Source organism: Mustela nigripes, chromosome 12 (genome assembly GCF_022355385.1).
Source record: "Mustela nigripes isolate SB6536 chromosome 12, MUSNIG.SB6536, whole genome shotgun sequence".
Lineage (NCBI taxonomy): Eukaryota > Metazoa > Chordata > Mammalia > Carnivora > Mustelidae > Mustela > Mustela nigripes.
In genome coordinates, this window is record NC_081568.1 from 50,448,180 (window position 1) to 50,472,139 (window position 23,960).

General features: G+C 41.1%; 1 protein-coding gene and 2 long non-coding RNA genes across 3 annotated transcripts in view; 2 read left to right on the top strand and 1 right to left on the bottom strand.

The window, feature by feature from the left end:
- LOC132028382 (uncharacterized) overlaps positions 1-5,679 on the top strand; it is an 84,713-nt gene extending 79,034 nt beyond the window's left edge. Inside the window, exon 5 of the long non-coding RNA XR_009407416.1 lies at positions 5,615-5,679. This is a non-coding gene — a long non-coding RNA (uncharacterized LOC132028382). The remainder of the gene's footprint in view (positions 1-5,614) is intronic.
- The window catches only part of ATP10B (ATPase phospholipid transporting 10B (putative)), a 169,716-nt gene that overhangs the window by 11,049 nt on the left and 134,707 nt on the right, over positions 1-23,960 (bottom strand). Inside the window, exons 15-21 of the mRNA XM_059417295.1 lie at positions 22,768-22,952; positions 18,147-18,468; positions 14,985-15,061; positions 12,830-12,955; positions 5,588-5,788; positions 4,325-4,405; positions 3,000-3,104 (exon numbers count right to left, since the gene is read on the bottom strand). Of these exons, the coding sequence (XP_059273278.1) occupies positions 3,000-3,104; positions 4,325-4,405; positions 5,588-5,788; positions 12,830-12,955; positions 14,985-15,061; positions 18,147-18,468; positions 22,768-22,952 (1,097 nt within the window). The remainder of the gene's footprint in view (positions 1-2,999; positions 3,105-4,324; positions 4,406-5,587; positions 5,789-12,829; positions 12,956-14,984; positions 15,062-18,146; positions 18,469-22,767; positions 22,953-23,960) is intronic.
- On the top strand, positions 5,838-11,136 carry LOC132028383 (uncharacterized). Its single transcript, XR_009407417.1, has 3 exons — positions 5,838-6,020; positions 7,696-7,812; positions 10,857-11,136. It is a non-coding gene; the product is annotated as an uncharacterized LOC132028383 (long non-coding RNA).

A 23,960-nucleotide genomic window follows, 5' to 3' on the forward strand; every position in this document is an offset into this window, starting at 1 on the left:
TCACTTCAAACCCCTCAGATTGTTTTTCAGAGTCCATAGTCTCTCATGATTCACCTCCCCTTCCAATTTACCCGAACTCCCTTCTCCTCTCTAACACCCCTTGTCCTCCATGCTATTTGTTATGCTCCACAAATAAGTGAAACCATATGATAATTGGCTCTCTCTGAATATATGGTATTTTTATAGTCATTCAGCAATAGTTTCCATCATGATTTACTCTTGACCTCATGGGTTATTTAGAAGTACATTTTGAAACTTCCAGGCATGTTAGGTTTGTTTGACTATCTTTTTATTGTTTGTTTTTAATGTAAATGCATTGTCAGAAAAGATGATTATGATTCTTTCAAATTCCTGTAAGAATTTAGAATTTGGTCCTTCAGTTTTTGGTACATGATCTGTGTGTTTTTGAAAAGATGCATGTTTACCAACTACATTAGATCAAATGTGATAATTTCAGGCTTTTATATTCTTTCTATTTGATCTGTTTCTGATAGGGTTGTATATAAACCTCACGCTACAATTGTGAATTTGTCTATTTGTCCTTATGTCTGCTGGACAAAAAAATCCAGTTTGATAATTTTTGCTTTTAATAGGTGAATTAAATCCATGAACATTTATTATGAGTAATAATAAATGATAGATTTGGATTTATTCTGAACATCTTATTTTGTGTTTTTTTTGGGGGGGAGCTATCATTTTTCTTTGCTCTTAACTTTTTATCTTTCCTACACCATACAGAATTGATAGTTTCCTATTTCCCTCTTATTTCTTTCTGTTTATTTATGGATAAATCTTAAGTTTTAAAGATACATTTTCAAGTATTAAGAGACCTTAAGTTTTGAGACACTCTAAATAAATATGGACATTTACGGAAAAATTGATAGTTAAATACATATTTCTTATTAATGATGCAGATAAATACATATTCTCTTATTAATGAAGATTTTAGCATAAATTGCCTATTGAACAATCCTTTCTTGTTGTTATTTCTTACAGTTTGGCTTTTATGTTCTTATAGAAGTATGTTTCTTCTTTTGCTGAGGGTCTGGGAGTAGCAACCTTACAATGTCTGTTTATCTGAAAATGTCATTGATTTTTCCCTGGTTCTAAGTGATGTGTAACTGTTTGTTATTTCCCCTCAGGTCTTTGAAGATAATTATTCCATTGTTTTTTAGCTTCTATTGTTTGTCAGTTTAACAACTATTCCTTTTCAAGTAAGCTGTCCATAGCCTCTGGTTGACTTTAAGATTGTCTCTTGTATGCTATACAGTTTCACTGTGATATATCCAAGTGATATGTTCAGATTTATTTTAATTTTCTGTTATTATCTCTTCAGATACTGCTTCTCTACCATTTTTTTCTTCTTCTATGACCTCTCTTATGCGGATGCTGGAGCCATTTATTCTAGCCATTATTCCTTTGAATTACTTTATCATATTTGGTGGCATTCCAGATGATTTCCCAATCATATCTTCAATCTGGTAGTTTACTATTTGTCAGAGTCCAATCTAGTGTGTATCCCACAAAATGCATCCTTAATTTCAGTGACAAAATTGCTCATTTTGAAGAATTTTATGTTTCCTCAGCTTGGTTCAGTTCCCAGTATTAAAATCGTCTTTGACCCTTACCTCTCTTCCTCATGGCTTCTGATAAAAGGAATTCCAAATAGCATGTCCTTGTCAACTTTTCTTTAGCTTGCTTTCTTGAGTGGGCTACTCTAGCCAAGACCTTGAACCTAGCAGTGAACAGGGCTCCAATCTTCCTTACCCCATAAGAACCAGACTCCCCACTGCCACATTCAATTTCTTGTCCTAGATTCTGGAAAGCCTTCAATTTGAGCCAGGCCAGTACCTCTCGCTCCTTTGCCTCACTGTTTTTCAGCCTCTTCTGTTGCTGGTGCTTCTTGAAGAAATTTATCCTGTGCTTAAGATTGACTATAACTTTTTGGTTTTATCACTTTGTTCTGTTTGTCTTTGGCATGAATTGGAACACAGGGTGTCTGTGATCTGGAAGTTTCCTTGGGTGGCTCCTACTAGCTCTCACGTCGTACAGGTGGATCTAATTTAATTAACATCCATTACTTTACAATAAATGTATATCAAGTGATTATCCTGTGTACCTTAAACTTGTTGAGGAATAATTACAGCACTGTATAAGATTAACCACTAGCCCCCAAAACATACAGAGTGCTCTGGGATGTTAGATAAGATGATACATTAAAAATAGGTATCTGCTATATGATTTTAAGATCTTTGTTTTTGTAATTATAACTGGCTATAAGAATTTAATGAAAAATCTGGCATTACCTTTTAAGATACTGAGATATGATATTTGGACATGCTTGAGGTGTGCTCACATGAAGGTAGCCTTCTAATCTTTTACCCTGAAATTAAATGGAGAGCATATGCTTCCCTAACACAGCCTTAAGTCCAGTTAGGCTACTGTTGTCCTTATCTCCAAAATACCCTAAAAGCTTTTAACCCCAAATACCTAATTTTTGCAATGAATTGTCTCATAGTTTTATAGGCCTAATTTTCATAATCCTGGATAGATGATAAGCAAGTTGAGGCTAAGCACTTTATCTTTTATACCTGACTCATCCCTCTACAAGTGGGACACAGGTAGGAGTTCAGGAGTTGCTTTTTTATTATTATGTTCAATTAGCCAGCATATAGTACATCAGTAGTTTTTGATGTAGTGTTCAACAGTTCATCAGTTGTGTATAACACCCAGTGCTCATCACCGCACGTGCCCTCCTTAATACCTATCACCCAGTTACCTCACTCCTGCTCCCTTCTGTAACCCCCAGTTTGTCTCCCAGAGTCCAGGTTTGTCTCCCTGTCTGATTTCTTCCCATTCAGTTTTCTCTCCCTTCCCCTAAGGCCCTTATGTTCCACATAGGAGAGAAACTGTATGATCATTCTTTCTCTGCTTGACTTCTTGAGTGGATCAATGATACAGAGTAAAACAACTCAAATATAAGCACTGGAGGTGCTTACCCAAGTCTTCATTTCCATTGCCTGGTGCAAGAGAATTGTGGTGAGGGAGATGGTATTGATGGGTGTCCCAAAGGTAAAGACATCAATATCAGAATCCTTGTAGGTCTGCAGAGAAGGAAAAAGCAAGCACTGTTAGATGTGCCCTGGGATTCAAGGTGGGTGTTGTGGGAGGGGAAGGAATGAAGAGAAGATATGCAGCTGCCGTCCGTGGGGAACTGACCCAAGGAACAGATAAGATGAGGAGTGAGTTAATATGGCTAAATTCTTTGGAAACACATTTGTGGCACAATCCACGATGATTATTCCAGAACATTGTGGAATGACTGAACCAGCAGGCACAATGACAAATGCTTAAGATACTTCTGTGTCTACCTTCAAGGAGGGTATAGTCTACTAGGCAGGGAAAATGTGGTACAATTAAGGGGATAAATGATATAATGGTACAGGGTATACAGAACACCCTGGGGGTACAGAAGAGAAGATAATCAGTTGAGACCATAATAAGAGAAGTTTATCTCTTGAAAAGAAAGGAAAGGCAGGCCAGGCAAAGGTGAGAACTTCAGGATGAAAAGTTCAAATAGGCCCAGAAGGTAGGTGTGCTGAGCACAGAGTAGGGGCAAAAAATAACCAAGAAAGGCAAGCAGAGTCCCAGAGAAGGAAAGGAAATTCCATAGGAAGCACAAATAGGAAATTCAAATGAAGCACAAAATGACTGCCTCCTTGACCCATCTTGTCACTAACTACAAAAGAATGCACTTACCCTACCTTCTGGTACCCTATCCAGGAGAAATAGAGCTATGCTTGACTATATAAATTCCCACTCTTTAAACTGGGAACCTTACTGAGGTGGGGCTGGTATCTCTTGCTTTTACTTCAGATGATGTAGCATTTGTTATTATCAGAATTTATTGCCTGAATGCATGCTGCCCTGACCCTGGAATCATGAATCTAAGTATAAATCAAGGATTATAAATTCAAATACCTTCGGTGTTTAAGTAAGAAATGGTAAAGGAGTGTAGGAGGCTAGGTATAAGACAAAAGGGAGTGGTAGGGACTATGGCAAACTGGAGAACACACACCCCATCTACCAGGGCTGTGAGTCAATTCTGGATTTTTGCCATGAGGGAAAAATGACCCAGTGTAATGGTAGCTTCCAGTTTCTCAAAAGTTAGCAAAAATTGAGATGTTTTGGTAAAGCAGTCTGATTTTCAAATACTGCATTGGATGTAGTCTGCAGATGGGGCCTCTGTGCTGCATTGTTTCATATTAACAGGACCAGTTCCACTCTGTGATTTGTGTGGTTAGAATGGGACTATAGAACTTACCAGGTAAGGAATGAAGAAGCAGACAAGGCTCTGGTAGAATGCATCCACTATGGAAATCCAGAAAGTCATCGGGTTGTAGCACTGCCAGGAAAAAACACATCAACTACCACCAAAGTGAGCCTCCATACTTTGTAAGCAACTTTCTTGTGCTACCTGGACAGACAATATGGTATTTACAGTGTTCTTAGAGGCAATAGGATGGAAAAATTAGAGTATAGACCTGGGGGTGACAGACCTTAGTTCAAGTCCTAGCTGTGCCACTAACTGTATGACCTTGTGAAAGTCACTAAACTGCTTTGATAATGGCTGCTGCTTCCACAAAAAGGGTAAAAACAACATCAACTATCTCCTTGGGTTTTGAGAAATCTAAATGCAATTGTGCTTTAGTCCCCAGGAAGTGCTCAGGTATTAATAGCTACCATTCATTAGCACATCACTAGTGTTCATACACACTTGGTAAGTTTAGAGATTCTAAGATTTCTACATAACCTCTGAAAGGGAGCTCTCCATCCTAGTCCAGGACCACAGGTTCCCAACAGACAAGGCTCAGCGGCTTCAGAGACAAGTGTTTTCATTTTGTGCTTCCTTCCTCCTGCCTTCCCTAGAAAAATGAAGCTGTACTCCGTTTGTTTTTGCTGTATTAACTTCTCTTACTGTTAGATACCCAAGGAATACATTATACATTTAGCACATCAGCGGGAGGGGAAAAATCAGAGGAGCTCTGGGTGTACGTGTGCCATCACTGTGTCTCTCTCGCCTGATGTGCTAGGGTGGCTCTGCTGCTCTCCTATCATTTTTGGGTTAGGACTGGGCTTGGTTCTTTGTTGGCTGTCCACAAAATATTACTAGCTCTCAAACACCTTTCTCCCGGGCCCAGAGGTATTCTCATGCATTTAATGCCCCTCTTCCCAGGATGCTTCCTTCAAGGCAGTCAGTTTCCCTGTGTGTCATTTCCATCCAGTCTCTGGGCTGTGTCTGTGCAAATCAGACCACCTGGAGTGCCTGTGGTCTGATTTCTCCAAACCATTCAGAGTGTCAGTGTGACCTCTTTCTGCCTTGTAGGAAACCATCAGCATGGTTTCCTAGAAACCCACTGGTCTGATCTATCACCCTCCACAGCAAATGAGGAACAGGCCAGGAATGGGGAGTGGGTCACATGGGAGGACAGAGGCAGAGTGGTGACAGGAGTGCAAGGGCACCTGACCCCAGGTAAGTGCTCTCTCCTGACACCAGCAGGGAGGAGCTGGGGCCTCTCCATCTTACCTCAGAGTTTTGGCCACTCTTGTACAGCTCGGGCAACGCCAGGAGTGTCTCTGCAGAGATGTCTTTATCGAGGACTCCGAAGACCAGAGGAGGCAAGGATGTGAAGAAGAGGTTGAAGAATATCATCTGCCAGTAATCGATCATGGTGGAGCCGGAGAAACCACAGAAAAACTGGTACCAGAAGAGCAGGTTGACGTAGCACTGCAGACGGAGAGTGTGGCCTTGTGAGTGAGGACCCATGGGCCGTGGTCACCAACGGCTGCCTAGGAGCCTCTGGCAAGTCACCACGCTGACTCGGAGCTTCTGTTTTCTCATTTGTGACACGCAGAGTTGTGTAAGGGTCAGCGGTAACTAATCCTTAGAGTAGCAGCTGCCACTACAGCAACTATGACTGTGAGTTAGGACCTGAAGGGAACTACACCGACTCGTTAAGGTAAGTACACTGTGCTGGTTAATAGCACAGGTTGTGGAGGCAGAAAAGGTTGGCTTGGTCTGTCACTTATGAGCTGTGTCACCTGGAGCAAATTGCTTAACGTTTCTGAACATCACCTTGCCCTCTTTCACACAGGAACAGTCGTACCTAGACCTGGCATGGGATAAGGTAGTTATTATGAGTAGTAATGTGGAAAAAGAAGGGGTTGCTTCTGGGGAAGGAATCATAGAAAGACTGGACCATGGACAGGGAGACTGGTGGGAAGAGAATTTCATGAGGTTTTCCTTACATTATTTTCCTAATGGTCATGCAACTCAGAAGGGTGAGTAAGAAATCTTCTCCCTGTTTCTTTATGCTTTCTAAAGCTGTTTCCCACTCAAAAGCACTCCACCCTGAAATGGGCTGGGTCACTAGTATTGCCTACCACACTGTGATATGCTTTGGTAACCTGACCAAGATGGTCACGTAAATTGCTGCTCCCAGAGTTAGGACTAGAGATTCTCAGCTCTGTGTGACTGAGGCACAGAAAGGTGAAATGTATTACAAGAAATCACTCAGCAGGTTTGTGTACAAACTAGAATGTTCATGTTCTAACTGTTGGGCCAGGGTTGTTTTGAAGAGGTTCTCTAGAATTTTAATAACATGGACATGTTAATTCTCATAACACCAATGATCATTACTGAAGCTTCTATTCGTGCCAGGTGTGTGATATATATTATACTATTTTAGTATATAGTACATTAGGTGTGCCATAGACCTAATTTGTCTCAAGACTCTTGAAAGCTAAGCTTATTGCTAATAAAAATAGTACATATTATGCCTCCATCAGAAAGGATGAATACCCAACTTTTGTATCAACATGGATGGGACTGGAAGAGATTATGCTGAGTGAAGTAAGTCAAGCAGAGAGAGTCAAATATCATATGGTTTCACTTATTTGTGGAGCATAACAAATAGCATGGAGGACATGGGGAGTTAAAGAGGAGAAGGGAGTTGGGGGAAATTGGAAGGGGAGGTGAACCATGAGAGACTATGGACTCTGAAAAACAATCTGAGGGGTTTGAAGTGGGGGGGGGGGGGAGGTTGGGGTACCAGGTGGTGGGTTTTATAGAGGGCACAGATTGCATAGAGCACTGGATGTGGTGCAAAAAGAATGAATACTGCTATGCTGAAAATAAATAAAAAAAAATAAAACAACAAAAACAACAACAACAAAGAAACTGGTGATGTACTATATATTGGCTAATTGAATTTAAATTAAAAAATAAATAAAATATCATGTATTTTGGAACAGAATGGTAGAGAAATATCTTCATGAAAGCATATATGATTGCTGGGTATTTGTTATCATATAAAAGAGAAAATTGGAATATGTCTATTTTAAAATAAAATCATATATTTCTCTTAAAAAATAGTACACATTATATTAATGTTATATCTTGATGATAATGTTATTAGCCCTACTCGACTGACAAGGAATCTGAGGTTTTCAGATACTCACTTACCTCTTGTCCAAGTTCAGAGCTAGAAAGTCACACAACCAGTATCTGAGTTTTCAAAGCTCTTTCTCTTTGACTACCCCCAAACTTTCTTAATCTCCTATTGGATTATACAGTAATAATTCTAACAGAGAGATTCTAGCTAAGGAGCTCTATCCTTTGGCTTTTCTGCTCAGGTGACCTGTGGGATGTTTCTTGGCTCTGAAAGAGATCCTGGTGCCCTGAGATATCCTGGACCTTGAATCTTTCTGTCAGAAGGAATGAGAAGGCTCAATCTGTTTGTTGTGCTGCTGGTAGGTTTGAAATATACTATGGGCAGACTTAGAGTTTTGAGATGAACAACAACCACTTGTGCACTTGACATGGTCTGCTTAAGAGGAACTTGAAATACTGAAGTCCCCTTGGTATTAGCATTCAGCAGCTGTATGAGGCTTTGACCTCTCTCTCTCTCTCTCTCTTTTTTTTTCCCCCTTTGAGAACCTTGTCTTGCTTCTTCCTCTCCAGCAAGATGGGCAAGACAGTAACTCTTATCTCCCTTACACATAGGTAGACTGAGCAGCTCAGATAGGCTAAGTGACTGTACCAAATAGCTTTGGCCACCTGGGGCTGGAACTGTGACTTGAAGTTGTAGGAGCCTAGGATGCCAGAGCTGGAAGTGAGACCGTCTTACAGTTGAGGCTACTAATAGCAACACAAACACCCAAAGGACTTATTATTTGCTAAGCTCTGTTCTGACCCATGAGCCACCTAACAGCCCCATGGGGCAGTCAGTCATCACTACTCTCACTTTACAGTTGAGGAAACTGAGCCTCAGAGTCCTGGCTTTGGCAGTAGACAGCTATTAAGTAACAGACTGGAGTTCAAGCTCAGATGTTCTGGCTCTAGAGTCCATCCTCATAAACATGATGGGGGAAGTGGATGCTCTTGTTAAACCAATTCAAGATCTGAGACTACAGATCAGTCTCCAGCACTAATGTCTAGAGTCATTTATTCTACACCATGAGAGGCCAGGTGGATCCATCCTAAAGTGCTACAAGTGGGGGAAAGTACTGAACACAGAATGCTGTGATTGGCAGTTCCCGCCATGGGGGCCAAAAGAGCAAGGTGGCAAGTTTGCCAGCTGTAGGCCATCGTCTGATATTTGCAATGTAGATCTGGTCTTTCTGACTCCAAGCCTCAATCTTTCCTCTCCAAATTGCAGCTTTTAAGTTGTACAAGCTTATCTGGTAGATTCTATGATGCTTGACCCAGTTTTCACCCAAGCTCCAGCCATAGTCTAAGCTAAAGAAGGAAGAGAGCAGTGATTGGCTGGTGTTGGAGGCTGTCTGAAGCTCTCTGGTCAAGTGTGATATCACATGATGTTTCTTGGACAATTTATGTTGAGACACGGTGCTAGAGATGCTTGGACAGAAGAAAACACACAAAGAAGTTGGCAACTGCTGGAGAACAGGGTGCTTGGACCTCTGGGAGACACTGAATGCCATGGCGGAGAGGACATTCAGTCTGGGGATTGTGGAGTATAGTAGAACTAGGTCCAATCCTGATTCTGTGATGTACTTAGCTGGGTGATCTGGGTAACCCCTCTGGCTTTCAGTTACCACATCTATAGAAGGACAATAACTGTCCCTACCCCCACAGGGCTGATGGAAGATTTTCTGGGTACCTCACACATATTAACTCATTTATGCACATAATAACCCTGCGAGTTAGGTAGTATCCCCCTTTTACAGGTGAAAAGACTGAGACACAGAGCTGAAGTAAGTTACTCAAAGCCACATTGCTGTTAAGTAGTAGATTGGGGCTGGGATTTGAACTCAGTCTGGTTCTTGCACATATTTTTGGTCTTAACCCCAATATTACACGTAGCTCTCAGAGTTACATAAATACGTAAACGTACATACCAGGACAGCACCTGGTATGTGGTTGGTTCCCTATAGATGTTGGTGGATCTTGGTGCTAGTGATGCTATGCCAAATATTAACCAGCTATGCTAAGTACCAAGGACACTACAGCAATCAAGAGTGGTGTGGAGAACTCTGGGGACCTGGGTGTTGGAAAACTAGCATTTACTGAACTTCTTGCCTTACACATCACACATGGGCAGTATCAAAGGGTTTTAATCCCTAGTCAAAGGGAGAGAACACTGCTTGGATATCATTGGCTCATTTTTCCATAGAACCATTTCTACCGAATTATAATTTAATACTGATTTATCAAGGGTTGTTAGAAAAAGTTACCAGATGGAGGTTAATTTTCATTTCCAACAAAAATGCCACAGAAGACAGTTTCTTGAAGGTTTTTGTGTGACCTTCTAAAGGTTTGCTTGATAAATTGATGCAAAGAGAGAGTGTTCCTCCTGGAGAACTGGTATGCTTGTTTTAACCAGACATTTAATATTTAGCATCTTAACCCAAGTTCCTGGTACAACTCACTTCTTTCCTTTCTGTAATTCTGCTCTATACTCTTATAAATTTTCCTTCTTGCTTCTCTATTCCCTCTGTTTTTACTATAAGTCACTTTCATCTCTTTTTTTGGAATTAGATACAGTATATGATATAAAATTATAAACTGCCTAAAATATTTTCTATGAAGACTCAGGTTGTCAAGCCTCTTCTTCTTGGCAAGGAAACTGGCAAATTCATAGTTCTAGCTCTTCTTTTTGGTCCTAGCTTAAATGTTACTTTCTTTCTTATTGATTAGGTCAAGAATCTCCTGGTGATATGTGTTTAGCACCCTGACTTTCAAGGGAGATGTGTGTAAGAAAATATTGTAAAGTATTTTTTCTTTTCTTTTAGCATAGTAACACTTCTTTTCCTATAATAGTACTTCTTAATCTTAGAGGTCCATACAAATTAGCTGGGGATCTTACTAAAAGTGACATTCTGAGACAGTAGTCCCGGGACGCAGTTCTAAGGATCTACATTTCTAACTAGCATTTAGGTGATGCTAATGCTTCTGGTCCAGAAACCACATTTTGAGAAGCAAGATTTATGGAGGCGAGGAGATGATAAACCACTTCCTACAGGCCAAAACCGGCCATAAATCAGGTTTTGTTGGGACACAGCCACATCGATTCATTTGCATGTTGTCTACACTTTGCTTTCATGTTGCCGCAGCAGAGTTGAGTAGGTCAGATGGGGAGTAGGTAACATGGACTAGGCAGTCTGCAAAGCTAAAGTATTTCTTACCTGGCCCTTTGTAGAACAAGCTCACTGAGCCCTGATTTAGACTGTCAGGCTCAGGAAATGTTCAATAATGATTTGAATAAATGAAATCAGTCATTGTTCCATTGTCCCAACAATATCCTGGAGTTTAACACTGTTTTCTTCCTCCGCAGGCCCTGTTAGGACCTTGCTTGCTTCCGCTTCCATCTGCTGGAATCTCTGCCCTATGGAGGGGGCGCCCAGAACCTGGTGACGGCATCACTGAGAGGGGGCCTGCGTTTTCCTCCCAAGAAGCTACAGTGCAGTAATTAATTCATTGTTCAAATTTCAGAGCAGGCAGCATTTTAATCCCCTCTGAAATTGGTTTCGGATGTGGAAGTCATAGTTCTCCACCCTCTAATTGCAATGGGGAGATAATGCGGCATCAGTATCACAATTTCGAGCACGGCATCAGGCTGGAAATAAATACCATTTAAGCTTTGAAAGCATGGCTGGCTGGAAACATTTCCTTTTCTATTTCACAAATTTAATGCAGAGAAGAGGTTGTGCTTATTCAAAGAACAGCTCCTTTGGATGCAAGAAAAAAAAAATAAAGGGGCATTTTGAATTCTAAGTAAACAGTCTTTCATGCCCAGAGTGAGTTTCAAGTTAAATAGAGTGACTTGTTTGCATAGACTGGCTGAATATTACCATGCAGTTTATCGAATTTACATTATTTTTTGTCATGCTGTTTATTTACATATACATTGAACTTTGCACAAAAATTCTCACTCTTGAGGGAGGGCAACTGTCACAGTGCCTAAATCAGGACTGGGAGAATGGAACAAGGGGACAAAATGCAATTTTGCAGCTGCTACTGGGCTAACGTGTTTCTCTGACATCACTCTACTCGTCACTCACTCTTAATCCTCCCTTTTTCCTTATGCAAACAGGAATTGGATTCTATTTGGAGACTCTTGGGGATTATTCAAAGGTCCTTGAACTAGGTAATGAAAACTCAGGCCCCTTGTTCCCTCTCTTAGTACAGCAACGTTCTGGCTTTTTCCAATACCCATTGTTAATCAAGGGCTTTTCAAATAAGAGCCTCTGAAAGTTTTAATGCCTCAGTTAGGGTGTGCCTGCTTTGGGCTCTTATCAACAAGGCAGAAAACATATTTTTTAGGAGAAACAATGTTACCTTCCTATGATTGTAGAGTGTTACATGCTTTCCTGAGCTCTGACACTAAGTCTCTTGATAATACTTTGAGGGACAGAGGGAGTCCTAGTGTCTCCATATTATTGATGAGGAAACCAAGGCTCAGAGAGGTTAAGTAACCTCCAAGCTCACACACTATGCTAGAGTCATGCAAGACTAAAACCCAGATGATCTCCCCAATCCAAACATTTTTGCCATGAGACATTTAATGTCCTGACCTCAGTGAATTCCCTGCTGGGAAGGCTGGGGAAGCTGAAATGATACTATGTATCAGGTGAAGCCAGGGACTCCAGTCTTAAACCTGTACTCTCCCAAGGCGTGGGGTATAGTGCTTGCATTGGGAAGGGTCTGTCTGGGGAGAAAATTTAAGATACATGTCAGGCTAATTATTCTTCGAGTCCTTTTTTCTTGTAGTCAGAAAGTAAATCTCATTTATGGAGCCCATCTAAGAGCAATGGCAATAGCAATAATAAAAATGATGGCTGACTCTATAGGGTGATTACTATGTGCTAATCACTTTATAAACAAGCTCTCCTTTAATCCTTCTAGCAAATATAGGGAGAAAATTACTGTTATCATTCCCATTTTACAGATGGTAAAAAGAAGGTATAAGGCCATTACCAAATAAAAGAGCCTAGACTTGAAACAAATATGTTTGACTCAAAAGTCCATGCCTGTAACCACTCATGCTGCCTTCTTTTTACCAGGTGCTTTCCATACAGTGTTGCTAATGCTCACAATAATGTCACAACAGAAGAAACTGAGACCCGGAGAAGTGAGTTATATTGCTCAAGTTCACAGAGCTAGGAGGAAGCTTTCAGGATTCAAAATCTAGGCTGGCCTGTCTTCCTCCCTTATGCCGAGGTTGTTTGTCTTACTACTGTGGTAGGAACGGGGCCCCTGGCAGGGCCTACCAAGGCCTGCATAAGAGGTTCCCATAGGGCTACTCACCACGTTCTTGTAGAAGTAGTACACCACCATCCTGGCCAGGCGCGAGTAACACCAGTGGCCATGCACAAGCAGCAGCTTCTTGAGGTGTCTGAAGCGGGATATGGCAAAGTCGCTGGCCATAACAGCCTGAGAGGGCAGAACAGAGACTTCAGCTTCTATCCATGGCCACCAGTGAACCAAAGAGTCCCCCTTGAGGGCTCTGCTTTGTTCTAGGTCCGTACCTGGTAGGGCCAAAAAGACCCTTTGTCATTAAGTGGCACCTAGGGTGGCTCTTTGGAATTGGATATCCCCCATCCTTTCTTCCGAAAAATCCAAACCTCACTAGACTCCAAGAAAGGCAGCTTGTAAAGAATTAGTGGTCTAGTCTGGCCTTTCATCTCCTTCCATTTCTCTGATAAACATTAACTGTGGCCTAAAATGTGTTGGCACCATGCTAGAGATGCGACGGCTAACCAGAAAGTAGTGGCGTCCATGCAGAAAAGCCTCCCACCTCTCAATGCCCTGGTTGCCACCTACGGAAGAACATTGGCTCCACCTTCACATGGAAATGATGGCGGGAGAGCTCTTCCTTTACGTGGAGCTGAACTGTGTTTTCTGCCTTTGGGATTATTCAGAAGAGGACACAGTTCATGGTTCTCTTAAGTGTATGAGGTTTGAAACTATGGAAAGAGTCTAGATGTCCATCAACAGATGGATAAAGAAGATGTGGTTAATATACATATAATGGAATACTATGCAGCCATTAACCCCCCCCTCCCCCAAATCTTGCCATTTGCTATGACATGGATGGAACTAGAAGGTATTATCCTAATCAAAATAAGTCAATCAGAGAACGACAATTATCATATGATCTCAGTTGATTTGAGGAATTTGAGAAATAAGGCAGAGGATTGTAGGGGAAGGGAGGGAAAAACGAAACAACATGAAACCAGAGAGGGAGACAAACCATAAGAGACTTAATCTCAGGAAACAAACTGAGGGTTGCTGGATGGGAGGGAGGTGGTGGAAGGGATAGGGTGGCAGGTGATGGACACTGGGGAGGGTATGTGCTATGGTGAGTGCTGTGAAGTGTGTAAAACTGATGAATCACAGACCTGAACCCCTAAAACAAATAATATATTATATGTTAATTAAAAAAAAAGAAGTATGAGCTTTGGAAATGCCTGGTTATGGACTCTGGTATAAGTCTCAGCCAGGCTGTTTAACCTTTCCCAGCATTGGTTTCATCTAGGAAAAAAAAAAGGAATAATAATTCCTAACACACAGAGATGTGATTTTTCAAATCAATTGAAATAATAAATCCAAGGTTTAGTGCAAGCACCTAGTACAGTGCTGGCTTATGAAAGAAACTCAAAAGGTAACTGTGTTCGTTCATCCTCACCAACAAATTTAGGTAATGCCTCCTCTCTGTACTAGCAGTGGGAATATAGTTATTAATGGTTCAAAACCACAAAGTGGGGTCTGTTTTAGTGGGAAATGTTAGTAGCTCAGGCTAGTATGCTTGTCCCAAGCTGAATTTTGACTTAGTAAGTGTACCTTACAATTTATAGGTCAATCTAGCCATCGAGACTAAAATGGCAATTGAAAAATGTTTTCAAATGTCCTTATATCTGTCACTGCTCATGGAGGGCACCGCATTCTTGGATGTGGATAGAAGTTACAGAGAGGAAGAATCGAGTCAGTAGAAAGCTTAGCCCTCCCATTCAGGAAGGCTTTAGAATACAGGTATTGCTGGTAAAGCTAAGCCCCCTCAAGGTCCTGGAAACCTTACTTCCAAAATTCCCTAGGGACTTATGCTATCCGTAACTCCCTCCCAACTTGAATGTATAATAACGGGCCACTCTCCATGACCTTGGTGCAGCTCTTTCTGTCCCTGGGTCCTTTCCCCATAACTTAATAAAACCACCTTTTTTGCACCCCTCCCCCCACCAAAAAAAACTCTAAGCATCCTTCAAATTTCCTCTGTATCAGAAGGACTGGGCAGCAAAGGATATAGTGATGGAGGTTATGTATAGGCATGGAAGCCCTGTGACTCTCAGATGATAATTCTGCAAAGCTCTTGGGGAGAAGATCCTCCAACACTTGGGGGGGATTCCATAACTCTCCAAAAAGGGTCAAAGAGAGAATAAATGAGAATAATTGAGGGGAACAGTACCTGCATGCCTTCCTGTCCAGATATCCCAATTCCAATATCAGCAGCTTGAATCATGCTTACGTCATTTGCTCCATCACCTGAAAGGAGAGAGATCATGAGGTGTCTTTATTCCTGGTCTAACTGCTGCATGACAATGGAAAGGGTGTTACACGAATGGCTCTAAAGTCTCCCCATGTGTACATAATTGGTTACATTTAACATTGCTCTGAATAGTCCTACAAGAAAAGTCCTTGCTACAGTATTTGGCCTGAGAGAGGTCTTTTCTTCTTCTTCTTTTTTTTTTTAATTAAAAAAATTTTTTTTGTTAACATATAATGTATTACTAGCCCCAGAGGTACAGGTCTGTGAATCACCAGGTTTACACACTTCACAGCACTCACCATAGCCTTTTCTTCTTTGACAAGAAGCTCTATTATTTGACAAATGTTTATTGTACCTTTTGTCTAGGCACAATATTAGGTATTGGGAATAAAGTGGTGAGTGAGGCTGGAGCATGGCTTTGCAGTTTACAATAAAAGGCCTTCACAAATGTTACAGTGGACTTCACTAATGAGCAAATGGAGAATCGGAGCAACATAGAGATTCTGCAAGGGTAAACCAAGCTAGGGAAGGGGCCCAGGAACATTGGCACGAAGATCTTTGCTACTTTTCCTAACTCAGTAGAAGCTAAACTATTTAGCGTATTAAGACCATTGGAAGGTCTGGACAGCTAAATCATCAGATTGGCAATGGTGTCCAAGGACAGGGATGGTGTTCGGTTTTGTTTCTGAATATAGGAAAATGGGATTGACTGATTTTTTTTTAGTTGAGGAACATTTAATCACACTGTGTTCCCATTTAACGAGCTAAGGTGTTTATTTCAGGAAATTGGAGGTTAGGGCACAAAAATACACAAACAGCCTCCAGCACTGTCATATAGTTTTTCAGTGATGTTGGAAATGTCATCTATCTTTACTGTCTAATATGGAGACTACGAGCCCCATGTGACTATCGAAATGCGGTTGGTGAAATTCTATTTAATTATAAATTTCAATACCTATCTATAGCTAGGTAGTAACCGTTTTACACAGCACAGCTCTACCCAGTGAGGCTTTCCTTACAAACCTGGCTTTTCCCAAAGCTTTATCTTTCAGACTAGAGATGAGCAAACTTTTTCTATAAGGGGCCAGATAGTAAATATTTTAGGCTCTGTGGGCCAAAAAGCAAAACTGAACAATAAACATTTGTCAAATAATAGAGCTTCTTGTCAAAGAAGAAAAGGCTATGGTGAGTGCTGTGAAGTGTGTAAACCTGGTGATTCACAGACCTGTACCTCTGGGGCTAGTAATACATTATATGTTAACAAAAAAAATTTTTTTAATTAAAAAAAAAAGAAGAAGAAGAAAAGACCTCTCTCAGGCTGAAAGGTGAATAGTCTTGTACACATTTTACAGTTAAAAACATAAAAGTCATTCTCATATCCCTGCAAAAGCATGTAGTGGTCTGGATTCAGCCTGGCGGCCATGGTTTGTGGCCTGTATTGTCTTCATTCTCCTCCTGGTCCCACCTCTTTTTCTAGTAGGTTCTCATAACAGAATGCATTTAAATATGTATTAGATAACATGGAGAATATGGAATTGGGGAGAGAATTTTCTTTCCTTTGTTATTTGGCAAGGAAATTAATCTTTAAAACTTTATGAATGTAAGTAGCCATTATTCTTGTAACGATCGTTATTTATTTTCTTCTTCCCCATGGAGAACAAATCGACTCTTTAACTTCTTCTGGTAGCAAACCAGTGGAAGTAGAGGTATGGAATCATGCCATAACTCACCCTGTTGGGTTTTTTTCTGCTTCTGTGGCAGTGGAGCTAATTTCTTACCTCAGACTGTCAGTCCTGGGCTATTGTCTTATGTGTGTTTAAAGTTCTGAAGAGGACAATTTGGGGAATAAAATCAGGATGCAGTTGCTAAAACTTTGCTCCCTGTCTTTTTGCCCATGCACCCCCCCCTTTTTTTTTGGTTTGAATTGCTTTCACCTGAACACTGGGAGAAAAAACAATGTGCAAGTAGGCTTCTTAATTTGAAATGCCAGGAAGGAAACTCTCCTTCTATGTCTGTGTAGGAAGGATAGAACCTGGAACCATCTGTAGGAATATCCATAAATGAATGTAATGTTTACTATGTGCTTGGTATGTGCAGAGCACAGACAAAACGATAAGACTGATATGGTTTCCACTATTCAAGGAACTCCTGGTCTCCTGAGCAGGCCATTGCAGAAAGTGTATCAGTGCTCTGCAGCTGTGAGGGCTGTGTGCTGCTTGAGTTCCCAGAGACAAGGAAGGTTAGATGGGGTTGGAATAAGGGGTATTTTACAGAGGAAATAGCTTGGCAAATGCAAAGGCTCAGGAGTAAGAAAGATAGGACAAGGCTCATGGAGAATGGCAATCAGTTCCATCTGGTTAGAGCATGGATTGCCAGATGTTGGGGAACAGACAGTAGCTGTGGTGAAGGATGTGGCTAGAGGGTTAGTGGAGACCAGATTATGAAGATTCTTGGAAACCAGGTTTGCTTGTCCCTGGAAGGTTTGATATAGGTACAGTTTTGATTTCTCTGCCTTAATCACGTTTAAAGTTTAGGGTCCTATGAGGAATTTCTTCATCAACCAACAGGTCTGAATTCGTTGAGTGTTTGCTTTGTGCTGGGCCTTGTATTTTGGAATGGACATATGGGATAGGCTCAACTTCTACAATCTCCCCATAAGCCATCAACACTCAGCAGAATATCAAATCCACAAACACCTGATGTTTATGTTATTAGGCCAGCTGTTAAGTATCAAAAGGGGAATGGGTTGTATCCCAGAACTGAATTGGCCTGAGTGTATATTACTGAGTTATGTGAATGTTCTGAATTTGAGGCTTCTTCTGGCTTTAACCTCCATTCAAGTCATAAATTTTCCTTAGTGATCTGCTCATCCTGAGAACTTTAATTCACTCTCCCACTCTGCTGAGCCTCTGCTTCCTCTCCCAGCTGCCAGTCTTGGCTGTCACTTTGAACTCTCTCAGTCTAAGACAGTGATCCTCAGCCTGGGTATCTTGACTTTGACACATGACCTTCCAACTCTGGTCCAGGCCTCTTGCCAGATCAGCCTCACAGGCTGCACCCACATCTCCACGTGATAGGTACCTATGGAAAGGGTCATGACGTTCAACTTGTCTCGCACCAACTTGACTATCATACTCTTCTGGAGCGGGGTGGAACGGCAGCATAGGACAGACCGGCAGTACTGCGTCAACTCCAAAAATTTCATCTCCAGTTTTCCCTGGAAAATGGCATTCAATGTCTTCCCATCAATGACCAATCCAACTTCTGGAACTGCAGCTCTTGAGGAGGGAGGTAGTGTCTCAGAAGGTAGACAGAACCCAAAGATCTTGGGGTCTGGCTTCTGTGGTCCATGGAATTGCTTTACTTCTTCCAGTGCACAGCTGAGGATGGATTCACAAGTTTCCTATAGAGTCAAAATAATAAATATGGTATTAGTAAGCAACACTGGAAATGTAGGTTGAAGATTTCACTTTATCCTTTAGTAAAATAGTTACGAAACTCTACAACCATAGAGGTTACTCAGGAAGCATTCTCTGATTTCTCTCGTTTCTCTGCAATATTTCAAAAGGCATCAAAGCAATATGAATTGCTTTTAAGCAGATTAATGGCAAAAGAGAGATGGTGAGGGAATGGGAGTAGAAGTAGTTCAGCAAGATGGGGACAGATACTGGGATGGTATAAGCTAATAAATAATATCATGATGGTATTGTGCTTTCTATTTCTCACAAGTCATTTTAGTTCTCCTGAGGAAATTGAGTGATGAGGCAACTGAAACAGTAAAATCATTAACTTGCCCTAGCTCACCCAACTTACTAGTGGAGGCAGAACATTATAACCAAAATTATGGCTTTTAATAAAAAAAATACATCGAATGTTTATCTGTTGGCATGAATGTTTTGGTCATATAGGTTAAAACTGACTATGAATGTGATCATCTTAATGATGTAAAGAAACTTCTCACTGATTTTTTCTGATGTTTACCTTGAAACCTAGTGAAGAATTTATTTGCCTCTTTTACTTTTGATGGTATCAGAGATAAAGTCACCTGTTGGTTCTAATTATATTCTTTGTACCCCTTTAGATTTTGCAACATTACTTTCAAATAAAGATAGAGAAAAGTTATGGCAGTCAACTGTATCATCAATTTTAATAGCATTGTTTTTTTCACATAATTATTTTTTTGTTTTGTTTTTTATAAGCTTTTTAAAAATTTAAATTCAATTAATTAACATATAATATTAGTTTCAGAGGTAGAGGTCAGTGATTCATCAGTCTTATATAATACCCAATACTCATTACATCAAGTGCCTTCCTTAATGCCCATCCCCCAGTAACCCCATCCCTCCATCCCTTTCCCCTCTAGCAACCCTCAGTTTGTCTCTTATGATTTATCTCCCTCTCTGATTTTGCCCCCATGATCTTTATTTAGCAGTGTTTTTTATTCATGGCAAGGATGATTTTCATTTACTGTAGTGCTAACACATTTCTAAAAATAAATTTAAGTATGTAAAGTCAGTCAATTTAAATGAAATCATTAAATTAAAAAAAAAAACAGTAGAGGTAATATGTGGATTTAGGCAAAAATTGTGAAGACTGTTCTGATATGATAGGTTTGGGGGCCATTAATCTAGAAGCTTCTGAGAATATTTGGAGTCATTTATTCTGGAGTGAGTAGAACTGCAGATAATCATTCCTGAGTCTTCCCTTAGGGGATGCTGAATTGAGTGTTGCAAGCAATAGGGTATGCCCAGAACCTAGAGGGGTAATAGGAAGTAGTTCCAGGAGTGGGTGGTTATGCCTGAGGCACTTATCTGGGAAAGAGATCAAGACAGTCCATGCTGGGAGTTGGGGCAGACACAAATTATATAAATTTCTCCAACATATGGCTGCAGGAAGTCATTGGAGATATAAGTTTCAAAATCTCTGAATTTACTTATTTCAAATTGTGATATAATAACCAAATAGTTACTATTCATTTAACCTTTAGTATATGATAGGCACTGTGGTAGGGAGCCCCTAAGATGCTTCTCAAAGATCCCTGCCCTCCTGGGATGCATTCCCCTGTCTGATCCCTTCCCTTGGGCGTGAGCCACATCTAGCAATTCCTTTCTAATGTTAAGAATTCTGCAAAAGTGATGGGAAGTCTCTTCCAGATTAGCTTATAAAAAGACCATGGCTTCCAATTTGGCACTCTTTTCTCTCTCTCTCTTGGATGGCTTGTTGTGGGGGAAAAGCAGCTGCCATGTTGTGAAGCAGCTCTATGGAGAGGCCCATGTGGTGAGGAACTGAAGTTTGCCAGCAATCCTGTCTGTGAGCTTGGAAGAAAGGCTTCTCTCCACGTCCAAACAACCTACCAGTTGAGCCTTCAGATGAGCGCATACCCCTAACTGACAGCTTAACTGCAGCCTCCAGAAAGACCTGAACCAGAGGTACCCCGCTAAGCTGCCCCTGGACTCCTAACCCACAGAAACTGTGGGTTAATAAATATTGGTTGTTTGCAGCCATTAAATTTTGGAGTAATTTTCTAACTAAAACAAATACTATGCTAATAAGTATTTTTCTTCTATGATCTTATATAATCCTGCCAATAGCCTCTGAAATAAATCTTTCTAATCCCTGTTTTACATATGAAGAGAGTGAAGTTTTGGGAGGTTTGATACCTGGACCATATTAAGCTTTCAATATATGTTACTAAAAATGATAATAATCATTGCTGTTATTAATTTGTATCAAATACTCTAGTTCGTTCTAAATTCCTTGACAGACCAGCCCTTTCAGTGATGGGTTAGTAATTCTCTCATTTTATGGATGTGAACCCTGAGGTCTACAGAGGTCCCATAACATGCTTATAGATTTAAGGTACATAACAAAGAAATAGTAGCCCTAAATCAATTTATAATGAATTAGGCAGATTAAAACCCTTGGAGAAATTATTCACTGAATACAGAATTATATTAAACTAGGGTTTAAGTAAATCTGAGATTTGGAATGGCTTTCCCCAGTTTCTGGCTTTACATATCCTTGTAGCCAGGTAAGGGGGTGAGAAAAACTAATCTTAGAGGTTTAGTGGGCTTAGGGTGTGGACAGGGGCTAACATTCAGATACCATCTGAGAGGGTCCCAGACAGCTTTAAATGAATCAACAGTGACTGAACAAAACATGAAATGTGACCCACTGTTCCTTAAGAACGTTGGCTAATTAATTGCTAAACATCTTCAGCTTCCTGGAGGAATACATTACATTTAACAGAAACCACAAAAGCCCACTCTATCCCTCTTGGTCTGACTGACTCAGAAGTTTGCCCATGTCTTCCTTCTGGGATCACCTGGAGTGAAATAATCCTTGTAAATAGAATTTCCATTGTAAGCAGGACAGGCAGATATCAACTGTTATTACAGGGATCAAGTACTCAAGCAAGCAGCAAATTAGAAAGAAAAAAAAATTCTTTCCTAAGCATAATATTAATGCCAAAGACTTCCCCAAGATTATTTTCATTTTGAAAATTCATTGGGGTTTAATCTAATCACAGCATAATCTGTGCACTGGACAAGAAAGTAATTTTTCCAATTCTTACAAAAGGCCTCAGGCACTTTTCATAGTATACACTACTTAAAAAAAAATATGTGCATGTGATTCTTTATGGAAAAAAAAAAAGAAAAACCAGATTTAAACCTCCTAAACCTCTGTTCTGGGTCCAATCAGTCTGAAGCAAAACTGAAAGAGTGTGGTTCCAACATCCTCCCTGACCCCCTTCCTGTGCTCTTCGTTCCCATCTTTTTCCCTCTTCTCCATCCTTTTCCCCACCGCATGCCTACATCTCCCCATGCCCTCCTCCGACCATCCCTCCGATACTTTTCTTGCTTGTTTCCTTCTGGTAGGACCATACATCTCAATGCCTCCTTCCCATAGTCATCAGCCAAGATGTTGGAACTTCACTTTCTGCAGTTTGCGTTGTGAAAATAGACTCTCCCCGCCCCTAAATATAAAGCGGTATTGTAACTTCAAATACTCTTCCTCAGACTTCACACAATCCTCTCTCCACATCCCATCCCCTGCTGCCCACAATCTTCCTGGGGGGAGAAAACTGCAGTTTTAGGACTCTGCTTCTCCCTTTCTCTCTCTCCCATCCTATCTAAGCATGCTGCCTCATGAATCACTCCCTTCAGGTTTTATTCTGTGGCAAACCAATTGGACACATAAACTGGAGCTGAGATTTTAAACTCAGAATCATTTTAATGCGAATGGGGCTTTTTCAATGGGAGAGTTAATCCAAAGTAGAAGAAACTCATAACTGGGGTTCTGGGAGCGAACAATGTGTTATGGCACAGATAGCACTGGCCTGGTGGGAGGACAGTGTTCTAGATTTAGTTCTGTCAGAAACTACCAGGGTGACCCTGGGCAAGTGGCTTAGTCCCAGCGGTCTTCAGTTTCCTCATCTGTAAAATGTGGAGATTGGGCCAAGGGTGGAAGTTAGAAGATCAAAACCTTCTAACATGTACTACTGGATGTAATGTGATCAAACTGGTCAGTGGTGCATGGGGTTGAAGTGGGTGACTCCTGAGGGCCTCTGAGCTCCAAGGTTCAGTGATATTTTGGGGGCAGGGGTGCTTCCCTGTGGTACCCAAATCCCACCCATAAGCCTGTCTCTTTTGGCTTAGAGGCTGTTCTGCACTTGGACATCTGGTCTCTACTTTGGTCTCACCTGACTTTCTGTATTAATGGAGTAAACCATGTCAGTCTGATCTAACAATCTGCAGGAATAGGCGATATTGACTGCTGTCTCCTGCTTATCTCCAGTCAAGACCCAGAGCTGGATGCCAGCCTCCCGTAGAGCAGCGACTGTGTCTGGAACCCCTTCCTGTAGCCGGTCTTCGATCCCAGTGGCTCCTGGAGTGATCAAAGACATCAGAGCTTACAATTAGCGTGACAAACTGCTTAAATTCCCTCAAGCCCTCTCAAACCAGATAGTGATTATTAACTATCTCCCATGTCCTAGGCTGTGCTAAGCCGTCAGCATACAACAGTGAAATGGAGCCGGTCTCTACCCTCTTGCAACTCAATAGCTTGTTGAAGGAGGATTTATAACTGAACCATACGAGAAGAAAAGCCGAGGGTGTCCTACACTAGGAGACCTGAACTTCCTTTAGAAAGTCAGGGACAATCTTGTTAAAAAGGGCCATTTGAGCTCAGACCTGGAAGACAAGGCCAAGAAAGGGCAAAGGAGGAGAATTCCAGGTAGAGGGATGAGCATAGATGAAGGCCCAGAGGTCAGAGTAGAAGGCAGCATAGAAAGGGAGGCAGCGTCGGGCAAGAGATGAGGCCAGGAAGAAAGGAAGTCTGCTGGATCCTACAGAGCTTTGTCGGGGCATTACAGGATTTCGGATTTATTTGGTAGACAAGAAAGCTATTAAAGGGAATTAAGATGGACAGTGATGGGATCAGTTTTGAGTTTTAAGAAAATCATTGTAGAGAAGGACTGGAGATTGGGAGAGGTGGGATGAGATTAAAGGCTGAGCCAGGGTGTGGAGAAATCACCTGGGTGGGTCTAGCCGCAAGGAAACTGGAGAGAAGTGCAGAGACTTTGCTCGAGAACAGCTCATGGCAGAATTGGGACTCGGGTTTTTGATACTGTTCTTGGAATTAAATATACAGACTCTATAATTTTTGAATGATCTCAAGCTTTGCACCCACCCTGATGAATATATAGCCAAATATTAAATAGTTGTGAAGTGATTAAGCATAAATTAATCTGCATTTAAATTGAGATTCACTTCAGACAACAGACTCATGGCCACCCATTTTACTCTGAGCAGGAGCAAGGCATTTCATTTCTTTTAATAATCCCTAGTGACAATAGGTTGGCAAAGCAGTTACACCGGATGCATACTGAAAAGA